General features: G+C 47.5%; 1 protein-coding gene and 1 long non-coding RNA gene across 5 annotated transcripts; one reads left to right on the top strand and one right to left on the bottom strand.

The window, feature by feature from the left end:
* Positions 1-40: 40 nt before the first annotated feature.
* LOC115068368 lies at positions 41-12044 on the top strand. 2 transcript variants are annotated; one of them, XR_003847727.1, is made up of 3 exons: positions 41-171; positions 6058-6169; positions 11104-12044. It is a non-coding gene; the product is annotated as an uncharacterized LOC115068368 (long non-coding RNA). The 2 variants fall into 2 exon arrangements; XR_003847726.1 differs by lacking the exon at positions 11104-12044 and having other exon boundaries at positions 6058-7423.
* A 1699-nt stretch (positions 12045-13743) lies between these two features.
* On the bottom strand, positions 13744-25461 carry Zscan22 (zinc finger and SCAN domain containing 22). Of its 3 annotated transcripts, XM_017795522.2 has the most exons (4): positions 25386-25457; positions 19030-19512; positions 16072-17151; positions 13744-16024 (listed from the first exon to the last, which is right to left on the bottom strand). In XM_017795522.2, exons 2-3 carry the CDS (start codon positions 19448-19450, stop codon positions 16073-16075), a joined length of 1500 nt encoding a protein of 499 aa, XP_017651011.1. In that variant the 5' UTR covers positions 19451-19512; positions 25386-25457; the 3' UTR covers positions 13744-16024; position 16072. The 3 variants fall into 3 exon arrangements, with proteins under 3 accessions (XP_017651011.1, XP_029414332.1, XP_029414331.1); XM_029558472.1 differs by having other exon boundaries at positions 13744-17151; positions 19030-19189; positions 25386-25461; XM_029558471.1 differs by having other exon boundaries at positions 13744-17151.
* Between the last annotated feature and the right edge of the window lie 1946 nt (positions 25462-27407).

Raw genomic sequence — 27407 nt, 5'->3', positions numbered from 1 at the left:
CCGAAGTGAGGATGAAAGGACCCCCGGTGGGCCCACAGAGCATGCGCATTGCTAAAAGCTGACCCACCTCGTTCTCTCAGCGCCCCGGCGGATATGTGAAGTTCTCTCCCGGGTTTTAGTAGCCTCGGCGCGTGCACAGAGAGGTCCATGAGGCTAACACCGCCATATCTAGTAAGGGCAGACGTCTCACTGTTGTTAAGCCGGGGATTTTTAGCCAGGGCAACTACTGTGCTCACCATTTTTCACCTAAGTAGTTGGTCTGGTGGTCTTTCTAGCTTGGGCTCGCCGTCCGGGTCCCACCTCCAACTCTTGGGCAGAACCCTTCTCTGCAGGTCCCATGCTTCAGGAGGGGATCACTTCCGTCTTGACCCCCTTTAAAATTTTTAAAAATTAAGCCGGGTGTGGTGGCGCACGCCTTTAATCCCAGCATTTAGAAGGCAGAGGCTGGCGGATCTCTGTGAGATGGAGGCCAGCCTGGTCTACACACCGAGTTCCAGGCCATCTGGGGCTACAGGGAGACCTCTGCCCCCCAAAAAGTTATTTACATTTTATGTGATGAGTGTTTTCCCTGCTGGTATGTAAAAGTGCACCCGTGTCACGCAATACCTGCAGAGGCCAGAAGAAGGCGTCAGATCCCTTGGAACTGGAGTTACAGTCACCACTGGGAACTGAACCCCCATCCTCTGCAAGAGTAGCCAGTGCTCCTAACCCCTGAGCTGTTAGGAACACTGCCCGACACGCCCCGCCCCCTTTTTTTTTTGTTTTGTTTTTTTCTTTCGTCTTTTGAGACAGGGCCTCACTCTGTATCTCTGGCTGGGCTGGAACTCACAGAGATTCGGTCTGCCTCTACCTTCTGGAATGGATTAAAGGCTAGTGCCACCAAACCCGGCTTCTGGTCCGGCCTCCGTTTGCCATCCTTACTTAGCCTTCGCCTCGCATGCCCTATCTCCGAGGGATCGGAGTCAACGGTACTGAGAACTGACTTTCCAACCCGCAGCAGTGTGATCTGCTGGGATATGGGAATAACTGGAGGGGAGTTCTGGAGGAGGGCGGGACTGCCAAGCCAGGGACCTCTTGGGGAGACACCTTGATCTGATCTCCCTATAGCTGGAATCCCACCGACTTGGGCAGTTACCACAGGGTGCCCTCTTAACTAGACTGACTCTACATTTGAGGCTTAAGGGCTGAAGAAGGAGGGCTGAGCAGTACAGCCAGGAGGTGAAGATAAACCCTCCACGCCGTCCCCACACAGGCGGCTATCCTCGCTCTCAGTTACTCCTTGAAGGGCCCCTGAACAGGTCGGTCCTGGGAGAGTTAGCTCCCTGAACCCTCAAGGAGCCTGGGTCTCAGTTTGCACTCAAGCCTGTATTGGGGGGGGGGGAAGTGGGGTGGAAATCCTGCCTATTTAACCAGTCTCTGAACTACAAATTATAGATGATGGGGGGGGGTGTCATCCTATATATGTTTCCTCATAAGCTGACAATGCCCACAGTTACAAGCCTGGATTTCTGCTTCAGCATGGAAATATAAAGGCAAGACCAGTTTGGATCATGTGGGCTGAACTTAGTGGTTACTTGATAATGGATTTTGTTTGAAGACAGGGTCTCATTATAGCCCATGCTGGCTTTGGATTTTCTGTGTAGCCAAGGATGGCCTTGAACTCTGATTCTCCTGCCTCCACCTCTGGGTACTGGGATCATAGGTGTGTACCACTAGCCAGCTGATAACTGACATTTTTGTTTGCTTTGGTTTTTTTGACTCAGGGTCTCCCTGTGGCCCCAGCTGACTTGGAACTCGATATGTAGACCAGGCTGGCCTTGATCTTACAGGGATCCATCTGTCTCTGCCTCCCAAGTGTTGGGATTAAAGGCATGTACCACCACACTGGGTTGACAATGGACATTTTTATAGACCTCACAAGAATGGCCCACCAAGTTGCTGAGAGCAAGTGAGGGGTTCCTGAGCATGGCCCATAGGTAGAGATGTGGGGAGTAAGGCAGAGATGGCTCTGCACAGATGAAAATTCACGTGCCCAGGCTAGGCATGATGGCACACACCTGTAATCCCAACATCTGGAATGTCGAAGCAGGAGGATCAGAAGTTCAAAGTTATCCTCAGCTATGTATTGAGTTAGAGGATAGCCTGAGCTACATGAGATACCGTCTCAAAATACAACAACAAGCTGAATATGTTGGCACATGCTTTAATCCCAGCATTTGGGAGGCAGAGGCACGTGTATTGCTGTGAGATAGAGGTAAGCCTGGTCTATATAGGGAGTTCCAGGCTAGCTGGGGCTACAGGGAGACTAGGTCTCAAAAAGACCAAAAAAAAAAAAAAAAAAAAAAAAAAAAAAAGCCAAATCAAAACAAAGAAACAAAAACAGCAACAGAGACAGGCAGATATTTGAGTTTGAGGCCAGGGCTACATAGTGAGACCCTGTCTCAAAAAATAAACAACTTACATAATGACAAAACCAATTGCCCTGCCAATGTGGATGGGGGAAATGACACAGGGTTCCACCTCTGGATGAAGAACTACAGGCAATCAGTAGGTGCTGAGGGAGGGAGAATCCGTTTTTTTTTTTTTTTTTTTTTTTCCTCCAGGGGCTAGCTCCCTGAGAGCTTATCTAATCGGAAGTCGGCAGCACTAAACTGGTACACATGAGGTTTCTCAAACCTCTCAGATTTTTGGAAAGACCCAGAGTGGAGATGGTGAGATGGGATTAGTTGGTATAGGTGCCTGCTGTCAAGACTGATGAGCTGGGTTTAATGCCTGGGACCCACATGATGGAGAGAAGTTACTCCTGTAAATTGGCCTCTGACCTTTATACACAGGCTCTACCACTGAGCCACATCCCAGCCCCTCAGTGGGGGATTCTAGGCAGAGGGTCTACCACTGAGCACCCCCCAGCCCCTCACTGGTGGATTCTTGGGTGATCCACCTCTGAGTTCCATCACCAACCTATGTTATTCTTATCCCAGATGCTCCACCTGAGGGATGAGATTGGGTCCCATTTGCCATCACTACCCCAGAGGCATACACTCTCCTGGTGCCAGGTCATTCCTCAGTTCCACAGAGCCATCCTGATAACACCTGGTGCCAATTTATAGCTGAGTCCATTGAGCACCTAGAAGGGACTTAAACCAAGTCACCCAGTAAGTGCACCTATCTCTGTGTTGTGTGAGCTGTTTCTGAGATAGGAACTGACATGTACTTACTTCTGAAAGAACACTAAAGACTGAAACAAAGAAAGATTCCATGAGACTGGAAGCTGTCCTGCCAGAGGATGAAGAGAAACAAATATGCCTATCATTCATTTGTTCTTTCGGGCTTTTTACTTTCTTATTACATTTATTTATTTTATTGTATGTAGGTGGATGGGTGGGCGGGTGGTATTATGCATGTGTCACATGCAAAGGACAACTTGTGGGTATCAGTTCTCTCCTTCCACCATGTGGGACCCTTTACCTGCTAAGCCATCTAGCCAGGCCTGTTTTTTTTTTTTTGTTTTTTTTAATATTTGGGGTTGGGGTACTTGTGTGCCACAGTGTACATGTGGAAGTCAGAGGACAACTTTTCTGGAATTGGTTCTCTCTTTCCACCTTGTTTTGAGGCAAGTTCTCTTGTTCCCGTCACCGATGGTCAGTTTGCCTGTCTCCTCCCATCCCACAGTAGGGGTGCAGGGATTACAGATCCAAGTCACTCCATTTGATTTCTTACATAGGTCCCAAGCTCGAACTCATGTTGTCAGGCTCGTGTGGCAAGGGCTTTTCTGAATTAAGCCATGTCTCCAGCCTCTCATCCATCCTTTTGTTCCTTTGTTTCAGTAGGTTTAGCGTACAGGCCAGCCCTTTGGTCATTACAATCAGTAATTACACAGCTGGCAATAAACAGCCTTTCCTGGAAAGAAATTGAGGGTTTAGGGGCAGAGAGAGTTCCTTCCTGGGTCATACCAGGTCCAGAAAAAATGACCAAGATGCCTTTGGCAGGAAAGAGAAGCCAGCCCATTACACTCAGTTGGGAACTCCAACAGTCAACTTCTGCTAGAAAGACCCCAATTTGATAGTGTTTTGTTATGTATCTGCTGCCCTCTCTGCTAGTCAATATTTATTCTTTTATTTTGCTTGCTATATAGTTAGTGAACTCACTCATTCAAAATAAAAAACATGAACTGGGCATGGTGACACACTCGTTTAACCCCAGCACCTGGGAGACAGAGGCAGGTGGATTTCTGTGAGTTAGAGGCCAGACTGGTCTACACAGTGAATTCCAGGCCAGTTGGGACTACAAGGAGACCTGTCTCAAAAAAAAATTAGGATGGAGAGATGGCTTAGCAGTTAAGAGCATTGGCTGCTCTTGCAGGAGACCTGGGTTTGAACCCCAGCACCCACATGGTGGCTAACAACCTTGTAACTCCAGTTCCAGGAGATTTGACACCTTCTGTCCTCCACAGGCACTGCACCACAGGGGTGTATTTACATACATGTAGGTAATACACTCATACATATAAAATAAAAATAAAAATTTAAAAAATCAAAGGCACATTCTCCAGATTGGACAGAATGACCTTGACTTTTTCATATTTTTCTTAAAGGTTTTTATTATTTCTAATTATGTGTATGTGTCTGGGTACATACACTTACATGTATGTGTGAGTGCCCATGGAGGCCAGAGAGGTCACATCCCCTGGAGCTGGAGTTGCAGGTGGTTGTGAGCCACCCAATATGGGTGCTGGGTACTGAACTCTGGGTCCTTTGTAAGAGCAGTATGTGCTCTTTAATTTTTTTAAAAAGATTTAGTCTATGTGTATGCATGTGTGCAGGTATGTACATGTCACAGGTTCTCTGAAAGAGCAGCCAGTGCCTTTAATCACTGAGGCATCTCCCCACCCTCTTCCCCATCCTCCCCTCTTCTCTTCTTCCTCCTCCCCCTCCTCCTCCTCCTCCCCCTCCTCCTCTTCCTTTTCTGAGTCTCATATAGCCTAGGCTGGCCTCAAACTATGTAGCTGAGGCTGACCTGAACTTCTGACCCTCCTGCCTCCCTCTCCTAAGTGCTGGGATTAAGGATATGGATGTCATGTATGCTAGGCAAGCACTCTACCACGTAGCTTATACCCCCAGCCCCTAACCAGGGTTTCTCTAATTTGGCACTACTGTCTTTATGACCAAGCCTGTCCTATTTCAGGATGCTTAGCAACATCCCTGGCCTCCACCCTCCAGATTCTAATAGTGTTTCCTGCCCCATCCCAACCACAAATATCTCCCAACATGGCCAACTGTGCCCTGGAAGGCAAAACTGTCCCCAGTTTGTGAACCACAGATTTATATCAACTCACTAGGTTTTATTTATATTCATTTATTTACAGGGAAATTTGACAGCAGAACTCAAAGTGTAAACATCAAATGGTGGCGTCACAAACATATATATCAGAGACAATTGGGCCTGTGGCCTGCCCTTGCGAAGCTCGAAATGTACTTACAATCAAGCAGCATAGAGATCAGAATTAGAAAAGGAGTATTTTACCGAAATTAAGACAGTGTGTTGTTGGGGAAACCCAGCCTGGAGAAGCAAGGAGCTGACTTCTAAACACCTTGCCCACGTAGATGGCTTCCTTCAGCTCTCACTGAAATGTTTGCTTTTTCTTTCTTTCTCTCTCTTTTTTTTTTTGTCTTTTTTTGAGAAAGGGTCTCCCTGTAACCCTAGCTGACCTGGAACTCACTATGTGGACCAGGCTGGCCTTGAACTTACAGAGAGCCACCTGCCTCTGCCTCCCAAGTGCTAGGACTAAAGGCATGTGTCACCATGCCTGGCCTCTCTCTTGTTTTTTTTTTTAAATTTTTTTTTTTACAATTAAAGTTACAGTTTTAACAATATGCAAAATATTACAGTAATTCAGATTTTTTGGCATAATGATTACAGATTTGATAAATACATTTTATATCTCATAATAGTGATGAGGATTATACAAAAGCTATTAAAACAATTATGAGAATAAATTCTATTGTCACTTAAGTATCTAAAGCTATTTTCCTTTGCGTTCTCTCTTGTTTTTTATAGCTTTCAAGATTCCTGTGTAGCCAGGTGTGGTGGCTCTCACCTGTAACCCAAGCAACTTGGGAGGTTAAGGCAGGAAGATTGCCAAGAGTTCAAGACCAGCCTGGAGTACACAGTAAGTTCCAGGAGACCTTGTCTCAAGAAAAAAACAAACAAAACAAAGGAGTCAGGTGTGGCGTCTCACAGGTATAAGTTCTGTGTCTATCTTAACGTGGAAGTTCGGCCTTCAGTCAGTGGTGGAACCTGCTCAATCAGGACACACCCATGCAGAGAGCCAGCCACCAAACTCCTTCTGCTGCAATTCAGGCAACATCTTCATGCACAGCTATCACCAAGTGATGAACAAGCCTTGCATCTTTCAAGGGCCTTCCAGCATCACTCCAATTGTGGGCCCAGTAGTAAACCAAGCCCTGACTTGACTTTCTCCCTGGACAGGAAGACAAACCTGCTTGCAGGGAGCTTGATGTCCAGGCGCCAACAGGATTAAGAAGAGGAGTGGAACAGTGGGAACAGGCAGCTCTGAAATTCTGCATGTGGTGGACAGGCTAACAAAACTGGATGAGGGAGGGTAGTGCCACAATGCATGTAATCCCAGGACTTGGGAGGGGGAGGCGGGAAGATGAGAAATTCAAAGCCAGCCTCAGCTACATAGTGAGTTTGAGGCCAGCATGAACTATATGAGCCCCTGTCTCGAAATTGAATGAAGGCAGAAACAATGGGATAGATGGGGAACATTGTAAGGATTGACAAGGAGGCCTGACCAGGTCATTCTGTCCAAAACCAGGAGATCAAATAGGGTTTTCACCACCTTGGGGGATGAGGAAGCTGTGGTGTTTTTTCACGCAGGCTGCACATATGAGTCACCAAGGGAACTTAGGCACTCAGGTGAGACTCCACTTTGTGGAGACTGGATTTCAGCAGTTTGGAGGGCAGCCAGTTCTCTGGGACACTTTTACCATTTTCCAGTGGTCTTCTAGTTAGGTTTTGGAGAGCAGAATACAAGAATAGGAGATAAAGAAAGTGACCACTTCTTACCTCAACAAAACTGTGTTTATTAGCACAGCGAGGTGTAGCAACCGTCCTACAGGATGGAGGATGCGTCAAAGGCTGGTCAGAGTCTTATATATGGGCAGCAGCTACAGGGGATTTTTTGGGAACGGCTGCTGCAGGGGAGACAGGGCCTTTGGGGAGATTTATTTTCACCCATTCTGTGGTTGGTTTCTCTTGGGACTCATCCGTGTGGCCCTTCTAGACACCCAGGCGGGGGAAAGAGGAAGTCTTCAGTATAGAACTGGATGGTCGGGAGTACTATGTTGTGCCAATTTCTTTCACTTCCTTTATTTTTAAATTTTTATTATTTTTATGTGTATCAGTGTATTGCCTGCATGTATGTAAGTGCACCCGTGTCCTGCGATTTTTCAACTTTCTTTACCTGAGCCTGGTGCAATGGTAGGTGAGTTTCCAAATAAGGACTACTTCGAAATGTGATTGGACCTAAAAGCTATCAATCACTCTTCTGGCCAATCCCCCGTTTTTCTGGGGGCTGGGTGTAAGGAACTTTTCCCAGAGGCCACTTGACAACGCAGGATTATACACAATTTATAAAAGGGTGGGCCCCTCTGTTGCCATGACAACACAGCCCCGCCCCCTCATCCACATAAAGGCGGAATTCCGAATGACTACATTGCCCACAAGGCCTTGCGTTGTGTGCGTCCCCTGCAGGCCTCCGCCACGGAGTAAGTGGCCTTCTGCGCGGCCTTGAGGTCCTCTCTTCCGAGACTGGGACTTCCAGATCCTTAGAAGGGCTGCCATCTCCTCCCTTCCCAACCCCTTGAGCGCCCGATATAGGCTGAGGCCTGAAACAGCACACTTCCGATTCGTGTGCCATAGTTCCTCCGGGCGCTTGAACTTCAGATATTACGTTCCAGGACACATCCACCTGTAGTAGTTCTGGCTTCTTGTACTCAAGCGTGGGTGGGAGATTGAAGCTCATGAAGGGGGGCTCTGGACTTAAGACCACGGGAGTCTGCGGCTCGGAGAACCAAGCCCACCTCCTTGTGGTGGCTGATACCAGGCTCCCTACTGCCTCGCGCCCCGCCACCTGGCTTCTACACCTTGCTGTGTCCCTTTCCAGTCGGCATACTGGACGTTTTTGGTCTGCTTCACACTCAGCTCCCACGTCCTCACCTCAGAAGGCCTGAGGAACCCGTCCTTTCCCTCCGCACAAGTTCTGGTGCCCCCTCTTCGATAGATGTCCTAAAATCTTTTTCTCTCTTAAATGTTCTGCGTTTCTTGGCTACACTTCCGTCAGCCACTCCCTGTGAAGAGCAAGGTGTGGCACTGTGGTTCCGCGTGTCCGTGGAGGCACCATGACGGGGAAGGGTGCAGAAGGGCGTCGTGCCTGCGCATAAGTACATTCTTCATGCCCTGGGGTGTCCCGCATCCTTCCCACTACGTGCCTAGTCTACACCACACGGGCTAGGCTCGTCCTCTGGACATGTGGCCGCTTTGGACTGGGCACTTGCTTTATCTCAATGGAAATCATGGGTAGACAAGTATAAACTGCTGGTCTTTGGTAGCTTTTGTTTCCCTCGGTGCGGTGCGTGGTGTCAGCCAGCTGCAGGGGTGTGGGAACAGCAGCAGATGGGCGCCTCCTAGTGTTGCAGTCTTTGTGAAGGCCTTAGGTATCTTTAGCCCTCGCCTTACTTGGGTAGACTTAGGATGTCAGGATTCCTCCTCCCTTGGTGGCAGCTGGCATTATAGGTTCCATACACGTTTAGGTATTGGGATCCCTCAGCCCTCCACAGCAGCATGTCTCTACCTCCCTGGCCAGCGCTGCTGCTGTGGGTCAGTAGTGTGACTAACTGAATTCCGTGGCCACCCTGAACTGTTCCCTAGATTCTTTATCTGGGTAGACAAGGTGAAGAAACCTTCAGGCTTTGATATGTGATGGTCTTGCCTGCAAAGGCTACATTCTCCCCTAGTCTCGCCTGAGACATGCAGCCTCCTCCAGGCATTGGTTCCAGGGTGAGATAGAGAGCATGCAGCAGGTTCTCAGTAAAATGGGAAGGGAAACCAGACACCTGAGTCTCATCAGAAGCCATAGCAATTGCAGTCCCAGTGTGACTGGCCTCCATCACCTCTGTGAGTTCATCAGCCAGGGCCTCTCTCCCACCTCCTCTGCTTTGGCCTCCTCATTCCTGTCCCACTTCTCAGCCTTTTCGCTGGTTGTTCCCACTGCCTGGAACAGTCCTAGTTTTTAGTAGTTAACAGCTCAACCTCCTAGTCTGATTCAGCTCTCTGCATTACAAGAAACCTTCCCAGGGTCGAGGATGTGGCTTAGTTGGTGGAGTGCTCACCTAGCATTCACAAAGACCTGAGATCCATTCCTAGCACCACACAAACTGGGTGTGTGTGTGTGTGGTGGGCGGGGAGAGATGGCTCAGTGGTTAAGAGTACATACTGCTTTTCTAGAGAACCTGAGTTCAATTCCCAGCACATATGTCAGGTGGCTCAAAACTGCCTATAATCCAGCTCCAGGGGATTGGATGTCTCTGGCCTCTGTGGGTTCCAGTACTTGTATGCACATGCACAAACACACACATACATATACACAGGATTAAAGATTAAATCCTTTGCCAAGTGTGGTGGTGGACACCTTTAATCCCAGCACTTGTGAGGCAGGCAGAGCTCTGAGATTGAGGATAGCCTGGTCTACATAGCAGGTTCCAGGCCAGCTACAGGGAGACTCTGCCTCAACAAAGCAAAACAGAACCACAAAAATCTTTTAAACTTTTTAAAATTTATTTTTATTTTATGTGCGTTGAGTGTTTTGCCTCCATTTATGTGAGTGCATCCAGGTCATGAACTACCCGAAGCTGGCCCAGAAAAGGGTGTCAGATCTTTTTGAACTGGAGTTAGTTGCCATGCAGGTCCTGGGTCCTCTGCAAGAGCAACAAGTGCTCTTAATCAATGAGTCATCTCTCTAGCCCCTAAAATATAAATCTTTTTTTTTTTTTTCTGAGAACAGATCATGTTTATTTTCTTTACAAAATAAAGCATTTAAATCATCAAGATTGTCGGATCCTCTGAGACTGGAGTTACAGACAGTTGTTAGCTGGCTGCTGGCTGCTGGGATTCGAAACCCGGTCTTCTGCAATAACAGCCAGTGTTGTTAACCACTGAGCCGCCTTTCCAGCCCCCGAAAATATAGATTTATTTTGATCTTAAATACTTTAGGACTCTTAAAATATAAATCTTAAAAGTGAAATTAAGATTATGGCCGGGCATGGTGGCACATGCCTTTAATCCCAGCACTGGGGAGGCAGAGGCAGGCAGATCTCTGTGAGTTCAAGGCCAGCCTGGTCTACATAGTGAGTTCCAGGACAGCTGGGGCTACAGGGAGACCCTGTCTCAAAAAGACCAAAAAAAAAAAATTATGTGTGGTGGTACATGCCTTTAATCCTAGCACTCAGGAGGCAAAGGCTGGCAGATCTCTGCGAGTTTCAGGCCAGCCTTCTGTACATAGTGAGCCCCAGGCTAGCCAGGGCTACATGTGAGACCTTGTCTCAAAAAACCAAAACAATAAAAAGCAAAATAAAATAAGGGGCTGGAGAGGTGGTTCAGCAGTTAAGAACACTGACTATTTTTCCAGAGGACCGGGATTTAGTTCCTAGCACCCACATGGCAGCTTGCAACAGTTTGTAACTCCAGTCCCAGGGGGATCCAATGCCCTCTTCTGACCTCCTTGAGTACTCTACATATATATGGTGCACTTATATATGTGCAGGCAAAATACACATACACATAAAATAAATCTTAAATAAACTGTGTGTGGTGGTGTACATCTGTTATCCCAGCACTTGGGAGGCAGAGGCTGGAGGAACATGAATTCAAGATCATTCCTGGCTATATAATGAGTTTGAAGCCAGTCTGGGTCACCTGGGATCTTGTCCAAAAAAGAAAAAAAAAAAAAAAACACTGAAAAAAAGGAAAGATAAAGAAGTCCTTCCTGATCCTCTGTTATCATCTGGTTCCTCTGTCTCCTAGGCTCCACTGCATCATTGGAGTTCCTCCCAGCATCTACTTTTCTTGAAACTGACCAAACTGCAGGTGGACAGAGTCTGGGTCAATGCTTGGCACATGGAAGATGCTCAATAAAGGGCTGGGAATGGAGGAGTGAGACAGAAGTTGGTGTGGGTGAGAGTGAATGAAGGTGAGCGGATTTTCTGGGGCCTCCAGCCTAGCAGAAGAGCTAGCACCAGGAAGACAAGACTGCATGTTATGTGAGAACACCCTAGAGAGTGGGTATGGCAATCTTAGCACTCAGGAGGCTGAGGCAGGAGGATACCAAGTTCAAAGCCAGCCTTGGCTACATATGGGGACACTGTTTAAAAAAAAATCCCAAGAGCATTCTTGCCTTTCCCCTCTCCTCCCCTCCCAGCAAGCTGAGCCTTGGGAAGAAACCCTTGGCAGTAGGCTTCGGTCACATTAACAGGGTCCACCAGCCCAGTTCAAACTTGAACAGGTCACAAGCAGAGGCAGAAAGCACAGGTCTGAGTTGAATGTTTTGGGGACAAATGGGACTCTAAGGAGAAGGAACCACAGCTTCAGGAAGAGCCCATTTTCAGTTAAATCTTTATGGCATAAGAACAAGCCCAGAGCCGTTTCTGCTCATCACTTTAATCTTTCATATATGTGGTCATGTCTTAGCAGACCCAAATGAGTCTACTATCTTTTCTTTGAAATTATGATATCAATGCTCAGGAATGTACTCCCTGAGTATGCTTAGGGATGGACCAACCCCTCTATGAATCTGTATAGGCCTTCTGGGGAAAACCCCCGTGCTTCCTTTGTTGGGGAGAACACTGCTCTCTCAACCTGCTCCAGGCAAATCTTTCTCCATCCTTTAATGTCTTGGCTGTGTTCATTTGGCTTTGCAGGCACCAGGATGTGATCCCACTGTATATCTTTTTTTTTTTTTTTTTTGTCTTTTTGAGACAGGGTCTCTCTGTAGCCCTAGCTGGCTTGGAACTCACTATGTAGACCAGGCTAACCTTGAACTCACAGAGATCCATCTGCCTCTGCCTCCTGAGTGCTGGGACTAAAGGAATGCACCACCACACCTGGCAACCACTGTGTATTTTTTTCTCTTTTTCTAAAGAATCTATGGCTGAATTCAAAAGTAACTCAACCTGTCATTTCCTGGCAGTATGACCCTAACCAGTCAGGCGCTTCTTCACCTTCACCTCCTTCTCTATGAGATGGGGATGGTTGTCCTTGCAGTGCAGAGTGAGGTGGTGTATGTGAAGTCCTTGACAGACTGATCAGGACATTCAGACCCCCAGTGAAGATTCCTTGGGGATGGGGAAGATAGATTAGTCAGTAAAGTGCTTGCTTGTGTAAGAATGAGGACCTGAGTTCTGATCCCCAGCACCCACAGAAAAAGAGGGGTGTGAGAACACACAACTGTAATCACAGCATTAGGAAGGCAGAGATAGGATCACTGGGGTTTGTGGGTCAGCTAGCCTTGCCAAATTGGAGAGATCCAAGTTCAATGAGATACACTGTGCCAAAAAAAAAAAAAAAGGAGGAAGACATCCAATGCTGACCTCTGGCCTCTACGTGCACACGTGTGAATGCACCTGCACACTCATAAGCACATACACACAAAGATTTTTATTTTCATATTTTTGAGACAGGGTCTCCCTGTAGCCCCAGCTGGCTTGGAACTCACTATGTAGCTCAGTCTGGCCTTGATCTCACAGAGATCTGCCTGCCTCTGCCTCTGATGTACACCACTTACAAAGATCTTTTTGGCCCAATGGTGGGCCAATCATAAACATCACCCAATATCTGTCAAGACCTGGCTGCAGTCCTCAACAACATTAGGAATTTGAGAAGTCTACTGATTTCAGAAAATAAACTAGAGGACACTGGTGTAAAGCTGTGAAACATCCCAACTGCCACTTGGAGAGTCCTGGCGTGTGAGCTAGCTGCTGCCTGCTGTGAGGACCTAGCTGCTGTCTTCACCCACAGTAGAATCCTGTGGGGGCATCAACCTGTTGTAGAATGACTTGGACCACAGTGGGGTGAGTGTGCTGAAAGGACTGGAAACAGCCAAAGTAACCTGCATGTACAAAGGCTGCAAACAATGGACTTTGATAAGGAAACCCAACAGTTTCTGATCCCAGAGGAAGACAGAGATCCCTACCTGACATTCCTAAGCAGTGGGTAAGAGAAACAGAAAATAAGTGGAAATCCCGTTCCAGGAAACCTACATGTATTCTGACCCCAAACCATGTACAAAGGAAAGGGGGTGTGTGCTTTGTATAAGAATTATAGATCAATGATACGCTAATGAAATATGATTTCTCTGGCACCCAGCTCAGATGAGTTATGTAAGATGGATGAGGTTTTTTGCTAATAGAAGACGTGAAGTCGAGGGCTGGCGAATGAGGGTGGGGATGGGGGAGGAGGTTTGAATATAATAAAAATGTGTTGTATGGAATTCTTGAATAATTAAAATTTTTCTTTAAAAAAGATGTTTTAAAATCTTTTCCTTTTATGTAAGTGCACCTGTATTATACAATGCCCACAGAGGCCAGAAGTGGGCATCAGATCCCCTGGAACTGGAGTTACAGATGGTTGTTAGCTGCCATGTGGGTGCTGGGAACCAAACTGGGGTCCTCTGCAAGAGCAACAGGTACTCAACTGCTGAGCATCTCTCCAGCCCCAACACACAAAGATCTTGACATAAAAACATTTCTTTCTCTTTTGTCCTCCTCCTCTTCAGACCTGGGTACATACAGTAAAATGGGTGGTGGTGCTCTGAATGTCAGGGAGAGGGAAGTCAAGCTGTTGGGGACCCAGTGGCTGAGGCTAGACCCTGCAGGGGTCAGGTAATGTAGCTGGTGGGTCTTAGTTCTGTGTTATAGATGAGGAGGCCTTTTAGAATTAGGCAAGCTTCTGATCTGATGTTTCAAAGGCAGCTCTTGGAGAAGTGGGGCTCTGCAGGCCCACTTCAGGCTCAATTCCTTTCTGTTCCTTGAAGCCTGTGCAATCAGTTCAGCAGGCCTGTGAACACTGCCTCTGAGGTCTTCTCTAAGTCTGTCACCTTTTCCTCAGTCTCTCACCTGTGATGTACCATGTGTTTTGCCTGTTTCTAGAACTCTCAGAGATACTGATGCAGTGTCAGCCTCCCTGAGTCTCACCTTCCTGGAACATTTACCCTCAGTCTCTATTTTTTTGTGAGGTGATGACTCTAAAAGTCAGGGAGATACACAGGGAGAGACAGTGATGGTGATCCACTCACAACGTGGTGGGTCAAATGAGCCACAGAGGACGGGCTCATCAGAGGAGTAGAGGCATTCAGTTATGAACGCAGAGCCTAGAAGATGGATAGGACCACAGAGAGCATATTGGTGGACTTCTGGTACCCCCTAAGTCTGTGGCACCCGGGGCTTGAGGGTCCTAGGCAAGAAGGACCCAGTATAGCTACATTTTGCTTAGACTACTGCAGCTAGATTATCTGGGCACAGGGCCTCTTGCCCTGTGGGGTCCACAGCTAGGACCATAAATGTTGTTAGGAAGAAAATATAGGGTGGAGGACAGTGAATGCCCAAGGAAGGTACTGGTCACACTCGATCAGGAGACTGGGTAGAGCTTACTGCATCACTGTGTACCATGTCTACAACATGAAATACTCTGTGTCTTTGGGAAATCCAGTCGGCAGGGTTTGTAAGAAGTGTGTAAGTACCATGACATGGTAAGAGGCATAAGACAGGTAAAACAGGGCACCTAGCAGCAGAGAGGGAAGATGAAGTCTGGTCAAGGTGGTCAGGGAGGCTTCTCACGGATATGTGGGACATCCCAGAGGAAAGAGGACATCAGGGTTCCTGGTATAGGGAGAAAGGCACACAGGTGAGACAAGGTATGGCTTTTTTGGGAACTAACAGAATTCTGCATGGCTGGCATGTGGAAGGTGGGGCCACAGGAGCAGACGAGGCTAGAGGAGGCCAGTTCTGGAGCAAACACAGGCAACAGGTGAGGAGGATGGTTTTCCCAATAGGCAGACCAGTACTTTGAAACCATTTTCACATCACTGTTCGACAAAGAGAAATGACAACATCCATATGAGCATTTGAGGATAACTAGAGCAGGTATTTAGGCCAAAGTGACCTACATGTATCTTTACACACTTATAACCCACTCAGGAAACTTTGCTGCAAAAGATGACCCAGTGGACAACTTCCTGCCATGGAATGACACAATCTGATCTGAGTAGCAGTAAGAGCTCCTGGAGGGAGAGTGAAGGTGACAGTGGTGAGAAGGAGAGCACAGATACAAATGCAGTTGGAGGCAATGAGAGCTCACAGAAGGCAATGGCACATGTGGAGGTGATTAGAGATGAGCCTGAGGTGAAGCGACAGACACTGGGCAAACGTCAAGCAGCACCGTGGATTACAACAGGGAGAACATGAGAGGGACGGTGCGGAAAGTTTCACAGGAGAGGCAACCTCACAAGTCTGTCTTGGAGGTGGGCATAAGTTAATGTGGGGAGGAAGCAGGTAGGAAGGCACAGAGGTGGGCCTCGTCGGTGCCCCTTCTGGGCTGAAGGAGAAGATCTGAAGCTGGGGTCTCCCTGCCTAGAGGGTCTTGGACAACCTGAACCCTGACAGATACTCATTGTCACTTCTGCTGCCCTGAGAACCAATGCAGAACCATAGTGCCGATGTCTTCTCTCTGGGACCAGCCTGAGTGGGATATAAGAGGTTAGAAGGAACCTTCTGGAAGCTTTCTCAGCTGGTTGAATCTCTGCGTTCCTCAGAGGACTTTATTTGCGTCCTCAAAAGCAGAGGTGTTTCCACATAGCCCCAGTCTGCTTTTAGACATCTTGTCATGCTGGGGACTGAGTTGTCAACACATACTACTTCTGGCTCTTGTGGAATCTAGGGTTTCTAGGATCCTGGTCAAGCCTCTGAGAGAGAATGTGCTATGCTCTGAGGGGGGCTTCTGGTCACTGAAGCACAGTGATGTGAATCTTCAGGTGCATCATGAGAGCTGAGCTGCGGCTGAAGGCTTTCCCGCAGTCACTGCATCTATAAGGCTTCTCTCCTGTGTGGATCCACTGGTGCTCGATGAGGGAGGAGCTCTGTGCAAAGGCCTTTGGGCAAACCTTACACTGATAGGGCTTCTCTCCAGAGTGGATTCTCAGGTGTCGGATCAGAGCAGAGCAGTCACTGAAGGCTCTCCCACACACTTCACACCTGTAAGGCTTCTCCCCTGTGTGGATACACTGGTGCTGCGTCAGGTGGGTGCTGTGGCTGAAGGCCTTACTGCACTTGTCGCACTCATAGGGCCATTCCCCCGTGTGCACCCGCTGGTGCTGGGTGAGGTGGGTGCTGCGGCTGAAGGTTTTGCCACACTCCTCACACCTGTAGGGCTTCTCTCCAGTGTGAATCCTCTGGTGCTGTGTCAGGTGGGTGACTCGGCTGAAGGCTTTCCCACAGTCTTTACATGCATGGGGCTTTGCTCCTGTGTGAACAACCTGGTGTTGGGTGAGGTGGGTACTCCGGCTGAAGGCCTTCCCACACTCAATACAGGCATAGAGCATCTTCCAAGAGTGGCTCTTCTGGTGGGCCTCCAGGGCTGAACTGTTCTGGAATGTTTTCCTACATTCACCACATTTGGAGTGCTTCTTCTTCAAGTATGTATCTGGAGGCACTGTCCCACAATCATCCAGTGGGCCAAATTTCTCCTCTGAAAGAGCCTTCTCTTGGGAGGTGAAGTTTGGCCATGTGTTGGGACTGTTTCCCGAGGCAACAGACTCATGGCCAGGCTGGTCTTTGGATGTGTCCATGTGAGGCCCCAGAGCTTTGCTGAAATCCATCTCTTGAGCAGTGAACTTCATCCAGATTGGCCTTAAGAGATCTATCTGGTTCTCTGAGCTGCCCTCAGGGTCACATGTGTCCACAGAGGTGGATTTGGGGGAAACACCTCCCATGAGGGTTTTGGTGGCCATGTCTGGTGGCTGTGACTCCTCTGAACTATTTTGTTTGCAGACGGCCTCTTCAGGCTCCACTCCTGGCTCCCATCCTGAAACCATTCAAACCGCACTGTCACTTCTCCACCACAGATCACCATACAAGCCTCTCCATCTGCCTGGGGTCCTGGCCACCCTTTCTGTAAGGGGAGATGTGGATCACTCTTGACATATAGTCCCATTTTGCAAGGGAAAACTTTCCCCTTTGGTGTCTTGGGTGAGTAAAATAATTCAGGGTTGTCTCTTACACTACCCCAAACTGCATCACAGTTCTGATAATTCTCCCTACCAAGCCATCCAATCCTCCAACTCTCCTTATATGGCTAAAATGCCAGAAGGAAAACCTTCAGGTGGAAGTCATCTGAAGGAAGCAAGAGAGGGGCTGGGCCTTGTCAGGTACCTGTGCGTTCCCCCACCTATAGTCTCAGGCAGGGCCAAACTCTGTGAGTTCCAGGCTCTACTCTTTTTTTGGGGGGCGGGTCTTTTTGAAATAGGGTCTCCCTGTAGCTCCAGCTGGTCTGGAACTATTATGTAGACTAGGCTGGCCTAGAACTCACAAAGATCTGAGTGCTGGGATTAAAGGCATGTACCACCATGGCTGGTGAGACTTTGTTGCTTATATTCAGCAGCTGACTGGGTCTACAGGTGCCCAAGGAATAGTGGCTGAATGACAGAATCAATTCAGGTGCCTGTGACTGTGAAATTTCTCACAACTGAACCCTAGGTAGATACCTGCTGCTGGGGATGAGCAGGTGATGTGCCTTTCAAGCCCTCAGGAGGTATGAGTATGAAGGAGAGGCACACCTGCTCTGACCGGCCCTTCCTGGGTGCCAGTGGTGCCCAAGAACACGTCATTCAGCAACATTTACAGATGAATCCTAGGGAGGAGTTAGAGAAGGTCTGGGTGGCCCAGAAACAAGGCTCTTACCCCAGGCTTTGAGCCTATGGGCTTTCAATCCTTAAGCAATCCTGCTGTTATCTGGGCCTCATTTTCCCCAAGTGAAAGACGAGAATGCAATGCCACTTGCTTGCCAGGGCTGCTGGCCCATACAGGACTCTTGTTAGGTGCTAGACTTCAAGTGTAGTGTGTAACTTCCACTGCCTCATTGCATTGCAGAAGGTACTTAGTGGTTCCACTGCAGATGAGGAAGCTGAGGCTCAGCTGAGGAGTTGCTGAGCTCTGGGTACAAGATCACAGGATTAGAACAGAGATGCTCAGGGACTTAACTTACACATGATCCATTGGCTTGCAGCCAGGTTGAGACTTTGACTCTGGAAGCTTCTCCAGGCCCTCTTGCTCTTCCTCAGTCTCCTAAGGTACGTGCTGCACCCAGCTTCTCCTTTCCTTTTCCCACCTGCTCTTGTTAAATGCACTAGCCCAAAGGTACTGGAGGCCTTTGGCCCCAGCCTGGATGTGGTTCTTCCTCTTAGCATGACTTGGCCTTTGCCCACGCTGCAGGAGGAAGAAGCCACTCCCTCCCCCTTGTCCCTGGGACATCTGTGTGGGCACAGCTGGTGGGGCCAATGGACAGACTCAAACAGCCTTACCTGGAAAGGCTTGTGTTATGACTCATGCATTTGAACAGGTATCCCTTTTAGGGGACGTTGTAGATCCTATAGGATGTGTGGCCTAGCTAGCAGAAGTAGGTTGCTGAGACCCTGTCTCAAAACTAATTTAGGAATACCCAAATCCAATGGAGATATATAGAGAGAATGAGAGAGAGAGAGAGAGAGAGAGAGAAAGCATTGAGAGGATGAAGTGATCTAGCTTCTGAATACTGTCAAATCTAAGCTCCCTTGCGGTTCATCACTTGGGATTTCACAATTGTGTGACCGTGGCTAAGGTACAAACTTGAGAGTAGGGCCCCTAAGCAATTCCTGCTAGAGCCTGTACTCCTCCATTCCAGGCAAGCTCTGCTGTGGTCACCTACCTGCCATGCTCCCGTTACTTCTCTGGTCCAGCAGCTGAGTCAGATCCTCCACCAGCACCGCAGCCTCCTTCCCACTCTTGGGGCACGGGGCCCCGACCCAGGCCTGGATCTCAGGGGGCAGTGCTCCCAAGAACTGCTCCAGCACCAGCTGCTCCAGCATCTGCTCTTTGGAGGACGACTCAGGCCTCAGCCACTGGTAACACAGCTCTCGAAGTTGAGCCAGCGCCTGGTGGGGGCTGGATGCCTCCTCATAGTGGAAGTGCGGGAAGCACAGGCGGGCGGCCTCAGGGTGGGCCATGGGGCTGGGGCTGATTTCCTGGCTCTGGGAGATACTACTTTCTTCCTCATCCTCCACTTTCACCTGAAGGAAGCTGCCTTGTTCCCAGGGCACTGGGTTCAGGGGGCCCTTGGGGATGGCCATTGGTCAGGAGAATTCAGTGAGATGACTGGACCCTCGGAACTGGGTTTGCAGGAATGTCAGTGCTTTGGAAAGGGAGGACAGGGGTAGGGGAGTGAGGCCTGTGAGATTCAGTTCACCCTCACACAGACACAGAGGAACATAAATGGACAGAGGACGATGCTCCAGGCATGCATGAATTTGAAACTCAACAGAGGAGCCCGCCAGGCTCCAGCAGATAGTTGCCAAACCCATGGTCATGTGGGTGCCTCTGGTTCAACTCAGTGAGTCTCAAAACAGCAGCAAGAAAGTCACAAATATGGGAAGACTTGTAGGAAGGACGGTAACAGAGGTTGGAGAGAGATAAGGGATGGAAAGATGGATCAGTGGTTAAGAACACTGGCTGCTCTAGTGGAGAGACTTTGTTCCATTCCCAGCACCCACGTGGCAGCAAACAGCCACCTGTAACTACAGTTCTAGAGGACCCAACATCATCCTCTGGCCTCTGTGGTCATTGTACATGTGGTGCATCTACATACATGTAAGTAAAACACTCATACACATAAAAAATTAAAAAATAAAAATTCACAGTATACCTGTATGAAATTGTCAAAGAACAAATTCAATAAAGTTTTTTTTTTTAAATAAAAAGGACTGATGAGATGGTAAAGACACAAGCCTGATGACCTGAATTTGATCCCCTGGGGACTCACATGGTGGAAGGAGAGAGCTGACTCCCACAAATTGTCATATAACCACCACTGTGCACCCCCACCAAAATTTAATGTAATTTTAAGAAATAGAGCTGGGGTGCTATTTCACTAAAATGCTTGCTGCATAAACATAAGAACCTAGGTTTGGATCCCCAATATCCATGTAAAAAGCTGAGTGTGGCTGTGCATGGCTGTCATCCCAATGCTGGGGGAAGCAGACAGGCAGGTCCCCAGTGTTCACTGGCCAGCCAGTCTAACTGAAACAGTGAACTCCAGGTTCACTGAGAGACCTGGTTTCAAAACAACAACCAAAAGGTGGAAAGTGACAGAAAAGACCCCTGATGTCAACCTTTGTCCTTCACATGAGCTCATATGGACAAGCACATCTGTGCACATACATGTATAGCACACAGACACACAAAACAAACTTGCAACAAACTCAAAGGACAGAAATATTCCTATTCTAGGTGAAAACAAACAGAGTAAGTTTGTTCAGTCTCCCAACTAGGGCAAGGGTTATCAGGAAGCTGAGCCACAAAGACAGGCAATGCAAAGCTAGCCCACGCTCCTCTTCCACTGAGTAGTCTGTCTTCTATTTTCTTATTGTTCACCCTGGTAACTGCATGCGATTCCCATACTTTAAGTTTTCCTCTTTCCTTCCTTGTTTTTGGAGACAGGGTCTTACTATGTAGCCCCAGCTGTCCTAGAACTCATTTCGTGAACCAGATGGCCTTGAACTCAGAGATCTGCCTGCCTCTACCTCTCAGGGCTCTGGGATTAAAGGTGTGTGACAGCATGTCAGGTCTCTCTCTCTCTCTCTCTCTCTCTCTCTCTCTCTCTCTCTCTAGCTTGCCAGCCCCTGCCCCCACCCCTTAGTACAGGGTTTCACTGCATATCTTAGGCTGGCCAGGAACTGATTATGTAGGTCAGACTGTCCTCTAACTCGTGATTCTCCTGTCTCTCCTTCCCCAGTGCATGCACTACCTGTCTACTTTTCTTCTTTTTATTAAATTTTTTTTTCTGCCTGCATATAAGTGCACCACGTGCAACTGTAGAGGTCAGAAGAGAGTGTCAGATCCCCTGGAACTGTAATTGCCAGTAGTTGTTAGCCACCATGTGGGTGCTAGGAGCCAAACCTGGGTCCTCTGCAAGAGCAGCCAGTGCTGAGCCGTCTCTTCAGCCCCCTTTCTTCTTTCTAAATGCATGTATTAGGGCAGGCAAGCTGGCTCAGCAGGCAAAGCACTTGCAACCAAGGCTGATGACTGTAGTTTGCTTTCTGGGACCCACATGGTGGAGTGGAGAACCAGCTCTTAGAGGCAACATTGTGCTAGGCGCATGTTTGCCATGCACCTATAAGTAAATGTAGTAGAAAAAAATCTGGGCTTCAGAGGGTGAAGGCACTTGTTGCCAAGCCTGACAACCAAAGTTCGATCCCCAGCACCCAAATGGCAGGCTGAAAAAATATTAAGTGTTGGGATTGATTGAACAAGCATAGTATGGGGTTCTCTCTCTCTCTCTCCCTCCCTCTCTCTCTCTCACTCTCGCTCTCTCTTGCTCTCTCGCTCTCGTTTCTCTCTCCCTATATAACTAAATGAATGTTAAAAATTTAAAAATCAGGGTTGGGATTTAGCTCAGTGGTAGAGCGCTTGCCTAGCAAGTGCAAGGCCCTGGGTTTGGTCCTCAGCTTTGGGGGGGAAAAAAAAAAGACAAAAAATTTAAAAATCTGGGGCTGGAGAGATGGCTCAGTGGTTAAGAACACTGACTGCTCTTACAGAGGATCCAGGTTCGAATCCCAGCACCCACATGGAAGCTAACAACCGTCCATAACTCCAGTTCCAGAGGATCTGATGCCTTCCTCTGACCTCCGCAGGCATTGCACAACACAGGTGCACTCACATACATGCAGGCAATACACTCATACACATAAAAAAATTTTTTTAAATGTGGTATCAAAGCCGGGTGTGGTGGTACATGCCTTTAATCCCAGCATTCGGGAGGCAGAAGCAGGCAGATCTCTGTGAGCTGGAGGCCAGCCTGGTCTACATAGTGAGTTCCAGGCCAGCTGGGATTACAAGGAGACCCTGTCTCAAAACAATTTTTTAAATTTATTATTACTGTGTATGTGTGATGTGGGTGTGGGTGCACATGTTACAGCATGTATAGGTAAGAGGACAACTGTACAGTTGCTCTCTCCTTGCACTGTCACGTGGGTTCTGGGGATTGACCTCAGGTCATTGGGCTTGTGTGACAAGTTCCTTTACCCACTGAGCCATCTCACTGTGCTCTACATTTTTTTTATTACTCTTTACCACTTGATGTATGATACAGATATGTGATTGTTTATTAGTTCCCTGCCCTCACCCAGTGTCAGCATCTTGGAGCCAGGGGCTTTTCAGCCAGGCCTGGTGGCACCTACCTGTAACCCTGGCACTTGGGAAGTTGAAGCAGGAGGATTGCAAATTTGTGAATAGTCTAGGCTACCTAGCCAGATACTCTCTGCCCTGGGGATGGGTGGGGATGAAAGGAGTCAATGGGATGTCTCAGTGGGTAAAGGCATTGCCATGCAAACCTCATGACCTGAGTTCAATCCCCAGAACTGCCCTCCCAGAAAAGCCAGATGTGCTGGTATGTATCTGTAATCCCAGCACTTCTAGGCAATTTGGGAAGAGCCAGGAGAACCACCTGGATGCTTTCAGGTTAACTAACATGAAAGATGCAGTGTGACAGCATCAAGAGAAACCTTGCCTCAGCAAGTGGAAGGAGAGAACTGACTCCCAAAGTTGTCCACTAACCATCACGCACAAATATCTTTAAAAAAATATTTTATTATTTTTATTTTATGTGTATGTGTGTATTGCCTGCATGTATGTGAGTGCACCCGTGTTGTGCAGTGCTGCAGAGGTTGGAAGAGGGCTTTGGATTCCCCTAGAACTGGAGTTCAGGATGGTTCATAGTTGCCATGTGGGTGCTGGGAATCGAACCTAGGTCCTCTGCAAGAGTAATCAGTGCTCTTAACCACTGAGCCATCTCTGCAGCCCCAAGATCTTTAATATTAATATTGAATAGCTCAATATTGCATTTCATATAAAATATTTAATTATTATTATTTTTATTTTATGTGTATGAGTATATTGCCTGCATGTATGTAAGTGCATTCATGTTGTGCAATGCCTGCAGAGGTCAGAAGAGGGTGTCAGATTCCCTGGAATTGGAGTTTTGGATGGTTGTTAGCCGCCATGTGGGTGCTGGAAATCAAACCTGGGTCCTCTGCAAGAGCAGCTGGTGCTCTGAACTGCTGAGCCATCTCTCCAGCCCCTTGTATTTCACTTTAAGAAGGGTCTCCTTACATAGTTGAACTCAATTCTCCTGCCTTCTTAACAGGGTCATTCTTTTCAGAATCTAGTCTCATTTCGAGATGGGGGTGCTACTAATGTCTGGAAGGATCGGACATATCCTTTTTTTTTGATCAGGCTGGCCTTGAACTCACAGAGATCCGCCTGCCTCTGCCTCCCGAGTGCTGGGATTAAAGGCGTGCACCATCACTCCCAGCCCAGACATATCCTTTTTAAGCCTGGTCCTTGTATTGCAGACTTTTTAGTACCTCTATTCCTAAATAGACCCCATACATTTCCAGATGATCCCTGAGATGGGGTCAAATTGCTCTCAGGACGAAACTACTAGGCCAGGAGAAATCATCAAACAATTAGTAAAGAGGAAGTCAGTTAGTAAATGAATACTTTTTGTTGTGAGATAGGGTCTCATGTAGCTCAGGCTGTCCTTGAACTCATATATCTGAGCATGACTGAAATTCTGACCTTCCTGTCTCCACCTCCTAAGTGCTGGGATTACAGACATGCACCACTACACCCAAGTTTATGTGGTTATGGAATCAAACTCAGGGCTTTGTGCATGCTAGGCCAGCACTCTTTTAACTGAGCTACATCTCCAGAACAAGTAATATATATTTTGTAATGGAATTAAAGAAGCTTAAGTCCTAGACTTGGTGGTATACATCTGTAATCCCTGTGCTTGGGAGACAGAGGTAGGAAAATCAGAAACTCAAGGTCAGTCTAGGCTACATAGTGAAAACCTATTAAAAAAAAGCGGCGCGGGGGGGGGGGGGGGATGATTGTTTGCATTAGGGACTAAACCCAGGGCCTTGTGCATGTTAGGCAAACACTGTACTACTGAGCTGCAGTTCAAGCCCCAAGTTCATGGGTTTTTAATGACACGAGAAAACAAGTAAGTAAGTAAAATCAGTAACAGAGGGGCTGTTAAGAGCCCTTGCTGCTGGTGCAGAGGACCCAGGCTCGGTTCCCAGCACCCATATAGGGGCTCACAACTGTCTGTAACTCTAGTTCCAGAGGATCTGATGCCCTCTTCTGGCCTCTGCAGGCACCAGGCACATAGGAGGTACATATATACACCTCGAGGCAAACACTCATAGACACTAAAGAAGTAAAATTTTAAAAGAAAATTGTATAGAGGGATTTGCTTATATCCAGACTTATTATCAGTGCCTACTTCATAAGGCGGTTATGAGGTTAGTAGACGTGATGCATGACAAACGTCCTGCATAGGTGTGGCACACAGAAAACGCAGTAAATGTCCACTTTGGTTGACTTCAAAGCCTCCTGCCATACATAAGCCTACACAGAGGGAATAGCCATAAGTCTAGCCGCATGACCACTGGCCACCCAATTTGAGCTGGATATAGTAAGGCATAAATGATCTGCCACATAGTTGGTACCCTTTCTGTGGATCACCCAAATTTCATTTCCCATGACAAAATCTCAGGCTCCCTTTCCCTATCTCTCTTTCCCTCTTCTCTTTCTGCCTGTCTATCTCTCTGTGTCTCTGTCTCTCCCAGACACAGACGATAGCTCAGTATCTCCGAAAACCAGTCAAGGAAAGCAAACACGGTCCCTCACAGCATCTCTATCCTCTTTTCTCTCCACCATGGCCATTCATCACTTCTTAGTCATCCGCCTTAGACAGAGGATTTCACTCACACTTGAAATCACAGTCACAAACCCACCTGCTCCCTTACACAACCCACCTACAAAGTCCGTCAAACAACTATTTCTGTTAGGTCCACGCTTCATCAGTCACTCAACTGTCAGCGAGATACACAAACCCAAGATGCGTTAGAGAACGCAACCTATCAGACACACAGTCGTACTTTTGATTTGTCAGCTTTACACTGTCAGTTGTTCCACAGATTGGTCAGTCTGTTTTGTACTCACAGGCTGAGTCGGGCTGTGTACGCAAGGCCCAAGGCCCATATGGGCTGTCCCGTCGGCTCCGGTCGCTGTCCCAGCATGCCCCGCACAGGCGTACGTCATCTGGACTACAAGTCCCAGAAAGCACAGCACCAAGACACACAGTTTGCTGGGACCTGTAGTCCTGCAAATGCGTGTGCAGTAGGGATCCCAGGCTTTGTTGTTGTTGTTGTTATTTTTATTAAAAATATTTATCATTAGCCGGGCGTGGTGGCGCACGCCTTTAATCCTAGCACATGGGAGGCAGAGGCAGGCAGATCTCTGTGAATTCGAGGCCAGCCTGGTCTACATAGTGAGTTCCAGGCCAGCCTGGTCTACATAATGAGTTCCAGGCCATCTGAGGCTACAGGAAGACCCTGTTTCAAAAAGACTTAAAAAAAGAAAAGAAAAGAAAAGAAAAGACTTAAAAGAATTATTATTGGGGATAGAGAGATGGCTTAGCAGTTAAAAGCACTGGTTGTTCTTGCACAGGACCGGGGTTTGAGTCCCAGTGCTTACGTGGTGGCTAACAACTGCCTGAAACTCCAGTTCCAGAGTATCCAACGCCCTCTTCTAAGCTCCCTGAGCACTGCACTACTTGGGTGCACCTACCTACATGCAGGCAATACACTCATACACATAAGATAAAAATAATAAATAATAAACATTATTCTTATTTATTTTAATTTGATTATTTTGAGTGCATGGTATGTGTTATAGGTCGGAGTTCACAAAAAATCATTAGCACCACTTTAAGAAAAGTAGCAAGGTGGCCGGGTGTGGTGGCACACGCCTTTAATCCCAGACTCGGGAGGCAGAGGCAGGCAGATCTCTGAGTTCAAGGCCAACCTGGTCCACATAGTGAGTTCCAGGACACTGGGGCTACAGGGAGACCCTGTCTCAAAAAGACCTAAAAAAAAAAAAAAAAGTAGTAAGGTAAATGCTTATTATTTCGACCAGCTGGGCTGTCTATCTCAGGAGTAGAATCAGCCCTGATCATTGTCGGGTTAGATCTTTTATAGGATTACAGAAATATTATTCAAACAGGACACTTGTGAACCAATCAGGTTTGTACAACATAGCAGGACTTTTTGAGTTTATTAATCAACAACCAATCATTATACAGACAAGTGATATAGTCATATAACTTGGTAATCAACTTTGTAATTTTAAAATTAGTCAACTTCCTAGCCATAACAAGTATAGTAAGAAAGCTAAAATCAGCAGTTACCCAGTGGTCATACAATAACAGGGTGGTCTTATACTTTGTGCCAAGGTGACCTAAAATAGCAAGTGAGTTACAGAAGGAAAAACAAGAAGTTAGCTAGATGTAAAATGTCTGAGATTAGCACGTCCCACTGGTTTGTGATTGAGCTATTAGAACTCAAGGCTGTTTTCTCTTTTTAAATATTTCCTGTAAGTGAAAAGAGGTTACTGTTAAAATAGCTATTCTGAGCAAGATGGAGTAACTTAGCTTAAGTTGCTAATATAGTTCAGTTTGCTTGCAAGTGCGCCATGTGTACCCAATGCCCATGCAGACCAGAAGAGCAACCAGTATACTCTTAACTGCTGAATCATCTCTCCAGCACTGGTGGTTTTTTTTTAATTGATTGATTCATTTTTGTGTGTGTGTATAAGTGTTTTGCCTGCATGTATGTATGTAACACATCCATGTGTGCAATGGGGTTCTTGTCATCAAAGGCCATAATGGTTCCACGTATTCTGTCCCCTCTTCAGGCCTGGATAGGGCAAACAAGACCACTGGCCTCGGGTGCCTAAAAGAAGTCTCCTGATTTCTGTTTAGAGGCCAAGGCTCAGACCTGTGCCTCTAAAACAGGAAACCATCCATGCAAAATAATTACACTGGGTCCCCATGGGCAGCTACAGCTGCTTGTGCTGATGCTCCATACTACACTCAGGCTGGGAGCTTCTCAAGTTGCCACTGAGTTCCCTAAAATAGGGGCAATGGGTTGGGATATGGGAAATCCCTGCTGGCCAAGTATGGGA

The sequence above is a fragment of the Nannospalax galili genome, unplaced genomic scaffold, assembly GCF_000622305.1.
Source record: "Nannospalax galili isolate Female #2095 unplaced genomic scaffold, S.galili_v1.0 scaffold649, whole genome shotgun sequence".
Taxonomy (NCBI): domain Eukaryota; kingdom Metazoa; phylum Chordata; class Mammalia; order Rodentia; family Spalacidae; genus Nannospalax; species Nannospalax galili.
This window is presented reverse-complemented; position numbering and strand designations above follow the sequence as displayed.

Excerpts from the sequence above, each read along its gene's own strand:
- Zscan22 (XM_029558471.1), bottom strand. The coding sequence starts at position 19,450 with ATGGCCATCCCCAAGGGCCCCCTGAACCCAGTGCCCTGGGAACAAGGC. Across the intron at positions 17,152-19,029 it reads AAGTAACGGGAGCATGGCAG|GATGGGAGCCAGGAGTGGAG; the intron begins GTAGGTGACCAC and ends GAATGGTTTCAG.